The sequence below is a fragment of the Jatropha curcas genome, chromosome 5 (genome assembly GCF_041381405.1).
Source record: "Jatropha curcas cultivar XTBG-Jc1 chromosome 5, XTBG_Jcur_1.0, whole genome shotgun sequence".
In the NCBI taxonomy this organism is placed as follows: Eukaryota; Viridiplantae; Streptophyta; class Magnoliopsida; order Malpighiales; family Euphorbiaceae; genus Jatropha; species Jatropha curcas.
The window spans coordinates 2,075,703-2,089,796 of NC_143155.1; the positions used below are offsets into that span (position 1 = coordinate 2,075,703).

Sequence of the window (14,094 nt, forward strand, 5' to 3'; positions counted from 1 at the left end):
TTTCAAAATTTGATAGTTTAATATTATTTGTAAATTTAAAAAATCGCCAGTATTGATTAGGTTATTGTTTGAAGATCAAAATCAATTAAACTATAATTTAAATCAAATTGAAAATTTAAAGATTAATGATTAAATAAATAAATATTATTATTATATTATATACGTTGAAGTAATTAATTATATTAATTTTAAATTTTAAAAATCATACTTATATTTGTTTATATAAAAGAAGTTTAATTGATGAGTAATTCTAATACAATTGAGTTATAAGAAACGTTAGATGATATATAAGATACTCAAATCCGTTTAATTAGCATTACATGTCAGTCATTCTCCATCTACAAATCGCTCACAAACAGACGGTGTAAACTGTGAACTTTTTGATTAAAAAACAATATTACGCCTGCAAAAAAAAAATAATAATAATAATAATTTAAAGCAACCAAAATAAACTTTATTTGATAACATGACCATCTAAGTAAACGCTATTAATTAATTACAATAATATTGTTTCCGTTTTAAGTTACAATTAACATCATCACCATAATGCAATTCCACCCATTTAATCTGTGTTAAAAACAACATTTTATAACCAACTAGTCTTTCTAATTTTGACGGACATCTAAATTTTAAGATTGTATTATAGCCCATTCTTCCATTGCTTTCTCTTAATCTTTAATTAACGGATCTAGATAAATGAAGACATATATTTAGTTAAAGAGGAAAGAAAGAGAAAAATTAGAAGAAAAAAAGGGATTAAAGTTATAAATGAGAGTTAGGAGAACAAAAAATAAAATTAAATAAAATAAAACCTAGTATGTATTATTTCAAAATTAGTACTTTAGCCCCAGTGATATTATCAGGAAAAAAGAAAACAATATTTAGGGGATTTCATAGACTACTGTCCTAAATTTGAACAATTTAAAAACTAAATTGCAATCTAATTTAAAACATCATGGAAAATGATAACACTAATACATTCTCCAATAAAGGGTTAACAAATATGTTCCCTGATATTTCGGAACCAAAAACATAAGTAATATTTGAAATAATTTCATTGATTGTGGCTTCAGTTTAAGAACTGCTCAGACCAAGCACATTGTTAACCATACAAGAACAGGGGTAGACAAGAATTGCAGGAGGAAGCTAATTGTACATGCATGAAGTTCGCCAAATATAAATCTAATCCGCTCAAATTCCGACGAGGGAAATTCAAAAGAAACGCAGAGACATAACATAGTGACAACCATCTCCAAAGAAATTTCCAGCTCTACAAAGCTCTATTTTCTAATCAGCATCCATTTCTTCAAGTGCGGTCCTGGCAGCCGTCTTGGCCTCCTCTAAAAGTTCATCGGGAACCTGAAGAGTTCCACAATAATGATAAAGATTTTGGTTAAATAAATAGCCCACCAGCTAACTATTTGCTCTCTAACTACTGCAAGTGAGCATGGACTCATGACTAAAACTCGCAAGCAGCTCCTGAACATAACACGACATGATAACAAAGGATCATTCATAGTTATACAGTTGGCGTCTTTTTTTTATAGTATCTAAACTTTATTTTTTTTATTAATTAAATATTTGGACGAACAATTTTGTTTTTATTTAAGTGCATTTGATTGGATGAGATATTGGAAAATTAAAATAAATGCAACTGATTTCGTACCGAAACATACACCCGCTTCATCTTTCTTCCTTCAATTTTTTTTTCCCCCTCTTTCTATTCCTCAAATATCTCCTTTTTCTCTAAATAATTTCCAGAATTTCTTCTAGTTTTCTCTCATATTCCAAAAATAGAATATGAAACTCACAAAAATGATATGGAATGAAATGAAACAACAAAGATTACAATCTGCAGAAATAAATGGAGGGGTGGGATAAAATAGTTCACTTTAATAGTATATTTACTTATTGATAAAACTTAAAGGTGCGACGTGGAAATAGAAAAATTGCTTTAGTCCAAAAACCAACTCTATAATTATACCTATAATGCATGGTTTCTTTGTTCCTACATCAGAAATAGGTGTTTTTCCTCATATACAAAGCCCCATAAAATATGCAAATTAACCCGGAGTATACTAGCATCTGTTTTCTCCACATTCAGTTTTATTGTTAAGTTATGCAAATTAATAAATCCAAATGCTGGACTGCAAATGCCAGAACTAGCAACAAATTGCTTTCAACTGCCAAAGAAACTGAAGCCTTTATTTGAAGCCTTTTTATTCAGATGAAGAAAACAAAATGCTCCTGCTCTACCACAATCATGAACAACAAAGAAGTATTGGGCCAGAAATTACCTTCTGATGCAGTCTCTTTGACTCATCACAAACCCAGCTCATTTCCAGTTCAAAGGCCTTGTCTTTTGCTTCATCATGCACCTTGTAGATGCTGCTCGAATGATATGGAAAAAATCAAAACACAACTAGCAATGAAGTACAAAAGCACATTCATTCACACTGAATTCTTCCTCCCCACTTTAGATTCAACCCTCTTTCTATTTATTGATATAACAATCAAGATTTGTGCCTAACAAGGGCAGGTGTCTCAAGATGTTTGCCTAGCAATGAAATGGATCCTTATTTCATAGACATCAGTATGCGCTAGGCAACAAAGCCACCTTAAGCAAAAGATGAAAAGAATTCTACTTAAACATTATTAGCAGCATGGAAAAAGGAAAAGGAAAAAGCAAAATAGAAAAACTAAAGTTCATCTCATGTCTCTGCTTGGATGGAGTCTTTAGTAAATATTTCTTCTCTTACCTTACGTATATGTAATTTACTTGAGAACAGCAATAGAAGAGTAATATATTGCCTGCATGGCTAACAAATGGCTTCTAGCCACCCTGACCTCTCAAGAGCAATTGATGAATTTTTAAAATTTAGCTATGAGAAATTAATTTCAGTCCTAGATTTTTTCTGTTCCCTTTCTGTAACAAACATAGCTTATTTGATTAGAAATTAATCATAGGAATTTAAAGAAAGATGGTGCAGGTTCAAAGAACAGATACAATCAACAAATAAGAACTCATAGACTGCAGCATAATTCAAAAAGAGGAAGAGAACAAATTTTGTTCGGAGGGCAGAACGCAAGCCTTACATTTTGGCTACTTCAATAACCCCTTCTCGGCATGTCATTTCAGAAAGCTTCAACTTTTCGATTTCTCTGTCAATACCATTCATTCCATCTTATTAGAAATGAAAAGGAATGCAAAATCTGGTTATATGCAATGTTAATATCATGAGAAAAGCAATGTATCATAAATCAAATAAGGGAGATAAAAGATAAGATCATATTTTAGCAAGATAAATTCCACAACCAAAATAGGTTACTTCCTCAGTTACCTAACTTGAGATGAGAACATTTCACCCAAATATATTTACCTTGATAACCATAGTGCACATCACTATCTTCCATATTTAACGAGAAAAATTAAACCCAGCAAAACATAACATCCATGTCTAAGCACAATATCATTGGTATGATGAGATGAATGTTATTATTATATGGTTAAATAAATTCACCTTCACCCAAAAAAAAAAAAAAAAAAGAGAAGGACATGACAACTTACGTTTTAGCATTTTGCTTCCCCTTCCCAATTGCAGCACCGAAATATCTCTATATCATTTTTTTTGAAGCAAAAATGTAAATTATAAGAAATTCCAATAACACAACTATCAAATACATACCAAGTAAAAAACAAGTAATGGCAATCATAACTTATACGGAAAGAATCAAAATAAAGCTTTATTAAGTGCAATGCAACCTACGTATGATATTCCAGATGGCTCAATCATGTATAATTGGGGTCCATCTCTGTCATAACCACCGAGGATTACCCCGCAACCAAATGGCCTGCAACATTAACAACTTTAGTTAAGTGATTATAGTTATGAGCCAGAAATGCACAATTTAAGAATCATAGTTTTCCTTACCTAAGCCACCAGTAGAGGGTACATAAATGCACATAACTGGCAACACGATCAGCAAGTTCCTTCACAGGAATGGGTTCACCATAAACACTAAAAATTGGGAGAAATAAAAATAAAAAAAAAAAAAAAAAAAAAAAAGGATTAAGGTTCCCAATACTTGGAGCACAAAAAAGTAGAATATTAAAGTAGAATGTGAGATGGACACTGAAATTTACGGTTTCAGCCTAACCCAAACATTTTTCATTTCTAGAATAATAACCATAAACAAAGTTTTCACATATCTAATCTTTCTTTTAAATATTCAAGTAGGCTTTAGCATGAGAAAGAAGACACACAGTTCAAACAACAAACCTTTCATAGTTAGTTGCTTCCGACTTTGCTCTTGCAACAATTTGTCTCCCATCAGCTGCTAAACCAGCAACAGCCTGTATTTGAAGATAGATTGAGAAGGAGAGAAAAAGAATTAAAGAATCAGAAGTATAAACACACTGATCAGCACAGTGAGAAAATGAAAGCAACCACAAGTCAAGACACCGGACAAAAATGATCTAAAAATTCCAGCAATTGGAAAGTAAAAAATCACATGCACTTCAGGAGTACACGGAGCACATAAGCAATACCTTATGAGCTATACTTATATTTAACAGTTAGTGAAAGTAAAATAATTGCTAGTGTGTATAACAAGTGTTTTTTGTATGCTTCAAACAGCACCTCACCTATGCTTGAAATAGTACTTCCCTCAAAATCTAAGAATTAAATAAAAGATAGTTTTCCACTCTTTAATCCTTATGCTTTATCTGAATGGGAGCACATGAGAGGCGTGGCATACACATTTTGAGAAAAAGCAGTTAAGAAATGCGTTTTCATCCAATTTGCAGTTAAAATTTTAAAGTGAGAACAGATATTATAGTGAGATCATAACAGAAGTGGCGAATTGTATTATTCCTACAACCCAAAATGCGTTGCATAACTGTTAATATTTTGCTAACTGCAAATTTGTTTTATGAACAAAGTACTGCATCCAAGTCCCAAAGCAAGAAACACAAATGAATATAGACAGAAATTGAGTACATCGTCAACTGGTATCTGACCAACAATCATCATTAAGGAGAACTTAAGTTAGAACGTCACATTCTCCAAAAAATTTCTTCTTGCACAGACACATAAAGAATTTATTCAAAAGGCACAAGACATAATTACTTGTATGAAAATGTCTATGTAAGGTTAGAAAACTAATAAAAAGTTTCTCCATCAAAAGCCTTCCAACGAGACATAAACACACAGGTCAAGTTTAAGTTTACCAAATAGTTCCTTTCTCAAAAGCAATATCATTTGTTTCAGTCCATGCCCAAATGCATTTCAGTTTCATTTACTCAAAATTTTTATTAGCATTAACCATATACATTGTTCATGGCTCATTTCACATGAAAGACAACCCATTTAGTGGATCATCAGGTTAAGCTAAACAAAAACAAGGCGATATAGACGTTGAAATTATGTGTAAAAGTCGGGGGCTACATGAAGCCCAGATCATGTCAGATGGGAGAGTAATGACACTAATGTGTTGACTTGTGTTGCCAAAGATGATCATAAAAATCCGCAAAACATGTGGACAAGCTTTGTAAAGCACAAATAACAATAAACTAAACGAGTAAGACAGACAATTTACAAGTAAAAAGAGCAAAGCAAAATAGTACCATGCCAGAATGACGATGAACAGAGTGTATTCTCCTGTTGGAACCCGGCAACATCATTTTAGATGCTATAAGCTTCTCCACACCCTAAATTCCAAAGAAAATTTATAATTACAATTCTAAGATGAATGTAAAACATTCCAAATCAACACTGAACTGAAAGAAAAAGAGGAGCAAAATGGAAGAAAATAAAGAAATTTACCAAAACGATCCCGTCCTTACACTTGATTCCAATAACAGTACTGCAACAGAAAAGGTTGTTCTAAACATCAAAAAAAAGGCAACATAACTAGGAAAAAAACCCTAATGCAGCTCAACATTTCCTCGAGCTGTCACTAAACCTACTTTAAAATCAAATCCTATAGTTAGTGATAAGAAAAATCAATGGTTGAAGACAGTAATTTCCTCGGGAAAACAAACAGAAATATGATATTATTAGAGAGTAAAGACAGGACCCGCTGTTATCGACGGCTTTGGCAGCGTATTCGATCTGGAAAACGCGGCCATCAGGAGAGAAAGTAGTGACTGAGAGATCGTAACCTGTTCCTATGCTACTCATCGTTTTAGCCTTCGCTCTGCTTTTTGCTTCCTTTGAATGTTTGCGAGCGTTTGGCTGTGGTTTTAGCTTCTTAATACAGAGTTTTCTTCGATCTCAAGACAGAAAGCAAGAAGACGCAGAGAGAATAAAACTTGTGTTGGTTATGGGCCATGGCCCATAAGATGAGAAGTTGTATTTATAAGATAGGCCCATGGGCTAAGTTCGTATTTTATGAGATGGGCTCAATTCTAGTGCATTAGGCTCCCGAAATTGCAAACTCAATTTAGGGCTGGTTTCTGCCTTTTCTAGAAAAAAATTGGCCGGTTTTAGGAGCCGGTTTCGGTGGAGCATTAGAATCAAAGGAAAAAACTTATCAACCCGCGCAGATCTACTTAGGCGCCACCATGGTTGCACAACCCTTCGATTACAATTATAAAAATAAATAAATTTAAAATTGAACCATTTTTAAACCGTTTTTAAGATGATTTTAGCACCGGCGGTTCTGATTTTATTCCAAAATTATATAATATATTTCAAGCTTTTTAAGATTCTTTTTAAATTTATAGTTTGAATAAATAATAACAATAAATATTACTACTGAACAAAATTGAACTAATAAAAATTCTTTAAAAATTTATCTTAAAAAATTATAATAAAAAAATTGAGATTTTCTTTTAAATCATGTTTTTCACAGTTTAAAATTGAAACCATCGGTTTTCCACTAGTTTTAGATCAAAATCATCGATTCCAAATTCAAAAAATTAAGAATCGAAATCAAAACTTAAGTATGAGATTTCAATCACAGTTAAATCACAATTTAGAACTTGAAACCATTGACCACGATTTAATATTAATTTTTGATAATATATAATAATAAAATTATATCAAATAATAATGTATAAATATATACCGAGGAATATTAGAATTTCATGTAAACTCTAACTAACAAATAACGTAGAATTCTCACAATTCATATCCTAATAGAATTTATCTTGACCCTAATATATATACCCCAAATTTACTCTAAACAGGGAAGAATTCTAAAATACTCTCAATCCTCAATTTTGATAGTTAACAATTGGTGCAATGCATGGAACACACCTTTTCACCCTAAAAATTCCCCCGATCCCTTTTCACTTTTGAAAATTATGGTTAACGATTCCAGGGATCGCCCTACCATGGAAGGGTAAGGCAGTGGCCGCGTCGAAGCAACCATGCAAACCATATTAGTTTATCCACCAACAATTGATCCTCATGTGGTGGCAGCCTTAGCCCAAGCTTACTCTCAGTTCACTACTGTGCTAAAGCGCCTCCTAAAGACCCCATATCCTAACGACGAATTAACACCACCAGACAGGCCACCGAATCCTCTCAACCAATTAACACCACCAGACAGGCCACCAAATCCTCTCAACCAAGAACATAGCATACCTCTGCCATCCCCCTAGTCACAAAGTCATCTAATATCTGAACGATTCCAAGAAGCAGAATCGAAGGCGAACCCTAACGTAACCACCCCTGGCAGTCAAGAATCGAGCCACACTCAACCAGTCTTGGATAGTGCTAATCTTTGTAACGTTGTTAAAGAGTTGGTTAGAGAATGTCGGGAGACAAGAAAGGCAGGAGATTACGGTCTCCGACATGATTTGCCATTGTCAGCCAATATCCTAGGTGCAGCATTTCCTCTAAAATTCAAAATTTCGACCTTCCAATTATACGATGGGTCTACAGATCCTTGAAATCACCTGACAATCTTTCGAATTGTGATATATCTCCAAACCAGCTCAGAGGACCTCATATGCAAAGTCTTTCGATTACATTAAAAGAGGCAGCTCAGTAATAGTACCAAATACTCAAAACATGGTATATTCATTCATTCTCCCAGTTAGCCACAGCATTGCGAGCTCAGTTTATAACGTGTGTACCGCCTAGGAACACATCATATGCCTGGTAGACTTGAAAAGAGAGGAGGGAGAGACCCTAAGGCAATACGTCTCCAAGTTTCAAAGAGTGGCAATGCAGGTGAAGAACCTAAATAATGAAGTGGCGATCAGAGCTATGACAAAGAATTGTAGGTACAACAAATTGTTTGAAAGTTTAAGTATAAACCCTCCTCTAATTTTTGCTGAACTCATGGCACGAGCCCATAAATACACGAAATTGGATGGAGCCTATGAGGTTCAACAACGTAGATCGCCCAAGGAAGAGAAGCACAGGCACAGAAGACATCCCTCTCTAATAAGGAGACGATTGCCTATTCGTATACTGTTAGAACACCATATTCAAGGGATGACAAACTGCAGCCAGACTGAAAGTTCACTCCTTTGAACAGGTCTTGCTCGAAGATATTGTCTTAGGCCAGCAGATGAGGTGAACAAATTCAGCTCTATTACCTCAGGAAAATGAAGGAAGATACCTCGAGCTACCATGACAAGAGCAAATATTGTGAGTTCCATAGAAATGTTTGCCATGAAACTGAGGCATGTTGGCAGTTAAAAAAAGAGATTAAACATCTTATGCAAAAGGGCGAACTAAAAGAATTTATGGGGAAAGCCCGAAAAGAAACTGAGGAGAGGGGTAAGCAGGTGAAAGAATGTCACATCCTAAATACAATCCACACTATCTTTGGGGGTTCCTCAGAAGGCGACAGCAGTTTAGCTCGGAAAAGGAGAGCTAAGGAAATTTATTCCATTTTACCGACGCCAACGGTGAACATGTACATGCCCCACACAATAATGCCCTAGTTTGAGGGGGTCTTGGAGAATTTCCTAGTAAAGAGAATCTTGATAGATGAAAGCAGTGCGGTTAACCTATTGACTATGGAACTCTTTGAGGCTTTGAAATTAGACCAGGCAAGACTGAAGCCTATTCAAACCCCACTGGTTAGCCTAGCCGAAAAGCCTATGCAAGTGTCTAGATCGATAGAGATCTCCTTGGAGATCAAAACATAAGACTTGTTGGGAAAGCTCAAGTCAAAATTCACGGTGGCAGATATTCATTTTCCTTACAACACCATACTTGGTCGACTGGCCCTGTAAAAACTAAAGGCAGCCAAGTGTATCAGGTACCTCATTATGAAATTTATCTCTGATAAGGGCTAGGTTGTTACTATGAGGGGAGATTAAAAAACAGCTCAGACATACTTAGTTCACCATTAGGACTTAAGCGATCCTTTATTTAAGTCTAATAGTTTGGACATACATAACTCGCTAGAATGGACCTAAGCAGTCCTTTATCTAAGTCCATCAGCTCAGATATACTTAGTTTGCCATTAGGACTTAAGCGGTCCTTTATCTAAGTACAGCAACTCGGATATACTTAGTTCACCATTCAAACTTAAGTGGTCCATAAACAATCCATTAGTTCGAACATAACCAATTTTCTAGTTCGGATTTAAGGGGTCCATAAATAGTCCATCAGTTCAAACATAAACAGTCCATCAACTTAGACTTAAGTAGTCCACACATTCAAGCCTAAGCAGCTCACCTAGTTCGAACTTAAACAGTTAAGCCAATTTAAACGGACTTAAGCAATCCATCTATTCGAGCTTGAGCAACTCACTCATATAGACTTCAGCAGTCCATCTATTCTAGCGTAGGTAGCTCACCTATTCAAACTTAGGCAGTGCACCTATTCGAGCTTAACAGCTCACATTTAAGCAGTCCCCAATAAATTCGAACTTAAAGCAGTTCACGTCGAGGTAAAGCAACTCAACATTTAAATGGACTTAATCCACCTATTCGGACTTAAAACAGTACATTCATTCCAAATTAAGTAATTCAACCACAACACTCTACCAGATATAACATCTGTTGAACATAACCAACTCCTTTTGGGGACCACTAATAATATATAATAATAAAATATATCAAATAATAATAAATAAATATATATTGAGGAATATTTGAATCCCAAATAAACTTTAACTAAGAAATACATGTAGGATCCTCACAATCCTTATCCTAGTAGATTTATTTTGACCCCAATAAATATTATCCCAAATTTACTCCAAGCAGGGACGAATTCTAAAATACTCTCAGTCCTCAATTCTGATAGTTAACAGTTTTGACTGAATCGATTTTGATTCGATTCCGATTTTTTATCTACTTATATATGAATCCAATTCAAATGTTTCTCCTCTCATTTTTCATTAAAAAAAAAAAGATAAACTGGTAAAAAAAGCAATAATTTTTTAAATGACAATTAATTATTAATTTTGTATATAATAGGTTCATACATCGTAAATAGGAAAGTTTTTTCTACAAATCAAATTATTATTTTTGGAAGTGTTTGCTTTGATGGGAAATGACAAATTGATTCCTTCAACACCTCAGCTAAATGTAGGAACCAAAGATAGAATTGGAAACTAAAATCCAAAGTCAAATGATTATTTTTGGAAGTGTTTGATTAAAACTTCCGCTAAACATAGGAATTCAAAGTTAGTTGTGTCCAGATACGTTGGTAATTCGAATTGGGAAGACTTAGAAGTGTTGGATTTGATAACTTATTTTTTAATTTTTGATGTAGGGCGGTTTGGTTTAATTCTTTATGCGAGCAACAATTGCTAATAACCGATAATTAAAAGTTTTTTTTTTAAATTATTACCACCAGTATTCTCATACCTTTTAAGTATTTTTGACATTATTCTCATTTTGGAATCCTTGTTGCCTCTTCGCATGAACGGTTGTCCCTTCACATGAGTACTTTTTCTGCGGATTGAACCCTAACTTTTCAAAGAATTGTATAATTGCTTTTATATATTATGATTAAAATGTGTATTTTTTTTTATTTTTTAAAGTAAATATTTTAACGTGCTATATAAATAAAAAAATACTAATTAAATGTTTCCAAAAAAAATATAATAGAAATTTATTTTTAAAAATAATTGTAAATTAAAATTATCGCAAATAAATATTAGTTTGAATGAAAAATTACTAGTAATTTTTTTATAAGATTAATAAAGTCCAAATATAATATAAGTACAACTTAGTTACCAGATGAAAAAAGAAAACTCCTCATAATATAACTGATTCTTGTGTCAACTACCTCCTGTTAATTAAAATCTTTACCAAATATATATAACCTAGCTATTCAATGTGAATTATCTATCTATCTATGATATATATAAAAGTATGAATGAGGGGGGAACATTGGGTTCTTAAAATGCCCTGCTAAGTTTATGTATTGACAAAAATATCATTACTAATCATATTTTAATTATGATATCGATTAATCATTTTAATTATATTAATATTATAAATTTAATCTCATTCTAATTAGGAATTCGTCCTTTCATACCACTATATACATGTTTAGTTTTAATTGTTTTTACCTATCAAGAATTTGTTGCTTTTTGACTATCAAGAATTGTTACTTCAAACTTTTGCTAACTTGAAATTATTGAGTTTGCAATCGTATCTTCTTCTTGCGTTAAATGCTCCTACAAATTTTTATTTTTAATGATTGATTAAAAATATTATTAAGGATAATTTGGTCTTTATTTTAATTAGGAAATTATTAATTTAATTGATATTTTATTGATTGATTAAAAATATCATTAAAGATAATTTAATTCTATTTTAATTGAGAAATTTTAATTTTATTGATCGACTAAAATTATATAGTAATTTTTAATTAGATTAGTTATATTAGTTTCCTTAATTAGATTATTTTAATTAATTATCAAATCTTGTTTCATTCTTTTTTTTTTTTTGTTATTGCCAAGGGTAGTTCTACAAACAGGTTAGCAACGGAATATTTATCCGTTTCTAAAGTTATAACGTAAATTGTTTTCATTCTTTTCCCGTCGGTAAGGGTTAGGAAACAGTTCTACTCATGGTTTAGCAACAGGATTTTTATCCATTGCTAAAAGTTATAACCAAACAACTTGTTTTGCATCCTTTTCTCTTTTCTTCCTCCATTTTATTTTATATTTTATTAATAAAAGTGTAAATTATATTTGGATTGTAAGATTAATATTTTTTAAGATAATATCTTTTATTTTTTATTTTTTAGTTTCAAATATTTCGATGAAAGTAAGCCATGAGAATTTCAATATTCAAATTATAATATACTAGTAAATCATAATTTTTTTGCATGTATAGAAATTTCAAATTTTATGTTTTATTGATTGATTAACAATATCATTAATGATAATTTAGTCTCATCCTAATTAGAAAAGTTTTAATTTTATTGGCTGATTAAAATTATATAATAAGTTTTAATTAGATTGGTTAATACTATTCTATTAAACATATTAAACTAGAAAATCAGAAATTTTTTTTTATCTTAACAAAAATCAATTATCAAATAAAGTTAAACATCCAGTTAAGAAACACAGAGTATATGTCAAACTATTTTAACTCAATTGATAGAAAATTATATAAATTTATTTTATATTAATTTAAATGACTTAAAAATTTTTTAGTTCAAATAAAACTATTAATAAAATAATAAAATGATTAAATAATAAATATTAAATTGGTATCTATAATGAACTTAGCTATGTTAGCTAACTCTTATAAAATACAATTCTAAAAAAATGATTAAAATAATTAAAACATTGACACTTATTATTTAAATTTATTATTATACTTCCAATAGTTGAACATAAATCATACGAGTAATATCTTAATTATGAATAATTTATAAATTATAATATAACTCAATTAGGAATCTTATAAAATATATTTATAAAAAAAAATCACCATAATAATTGTATTTTTCTTTGGTTACAGAATTTTTTATTATTTTATGTCAAAAACTTTTCTTCTTATCATTTTACTTTTTAATTTTAAAGATATTATTTTACCTGAGTTATGATTATTTCTATTTTCCATATCGTTTCAATCACAAAGTGTTATTTTTTTCATTTCATTTTTATTTTTTTACAATATTCATTCATTTTGTCTGCATGCATATTATAATATTTACAATAAAATAAAGCACACCTAATTAATTTTTTTATTTAATAATTTATTATTATTTTTATTATATTATAAAAAAATCAATGAACTACTGTTTAAATAAAAAATAAAAAATGGGTACGTATAACGAATTTTAACGTGCAAAGCACGTTCTTAATACTATTCAATTGTATTAATCCGCTAAATCAAACACCTTTTAAGATGTAATTTAAATTAATCAAAAATAAATAATTTAAATAAATATAAAAATAAAAATTTAAGTATTTGTTAAAATTTATTTTAAGCAGTTTGTAAAGAATTTAAATGTTTGATTAATAACTACTTAAAAATAACTTAATATATCAATGTTAATTAAATAGGAAGTATGAAAGTTTTTAAAAAAATATGATAATATTGATATTTTTATAACTTCTTCGGAGACTATTATCTTTTTCTTAGTAAAAAAAAGTAACTCTAAAATAAGGTTTTTTTTTTTTTTTTTCGGTATACCATAGGTGTCCCTAGTTCATTGGAATTAAACAAGTAAAGGTATTTATAGGCAATTTAATATAGTATGTCATCTTAAACTTTACATTCTATTGCAATTCCACTCTAATTCAACATTTATATTAATTTTATCCTAAATTTTGACATTCTATTATAATAGCACCTTAAAATTACAATTAGGGTTTAAATTACATATAAAATTTACAATTATGGGGTTCGCTCTTGACTTTAAACTTGAATTAACTTATGTGAGTGAAAAAACATAGGCTTTGATAGTAAGAAAAATCTCTATTATGAAATTTTAATATTTTTAAATTATTTATTTATTGATTATAAGTAATAAATAAATAATGCTGATACATGGACACCTTTTTAAAATAAAATTAGAGTACTTCATAAACAATAAACTAATTATTATTATTATTGTTTGAATTTTAATGTAAATTTTGAAATAATTACAAAATCTAGCTTGAAAAAATTGAACTACTATAAAATTATTTGACTCATAAACTATTAGCTTG

At 30.7% G+C, this 14,094-nt stretch overlaps 1 protein-coding gene across 1 annotated transcript; it reads right to left on the reverse strand.

Moving 5' to 3' along the window:
* Positions 1–1,033: 1,033 nt before the first annotated feature.
* On the reverse strand, positions 1,034–6,286 carry PAG1 (20S proteasome alpha subunit G1). Its single transcript, XM_089721894.1, has 10 exons — positions 6,079–6,286; positions 5,826–5,865; positions 5,627–5,710; positions 4,281–4,354; positions 3,933–4,019; positions 3,768–3,852; positions 3,569–3,615; positions 3,097–3,162; positions 2,298–2,388; positions 1,034–1,359 (listed from the first exon to the last, which is right to left on the reverse strand). The coding sequence occupies exons 1-10, from the start codon at positions 6,180–6,182 to the stop codon at positions 1,288–1,290; spliced, it is 750 nt and encodes a 249-aa protein (XP_089578020.1). The 5' UTR covers positions 6,183–6,286; the 3' UTR covers positions 1,034–1,287.
* Positions 6,287–14,094: the final 7,808 nt, after the last annotated feature.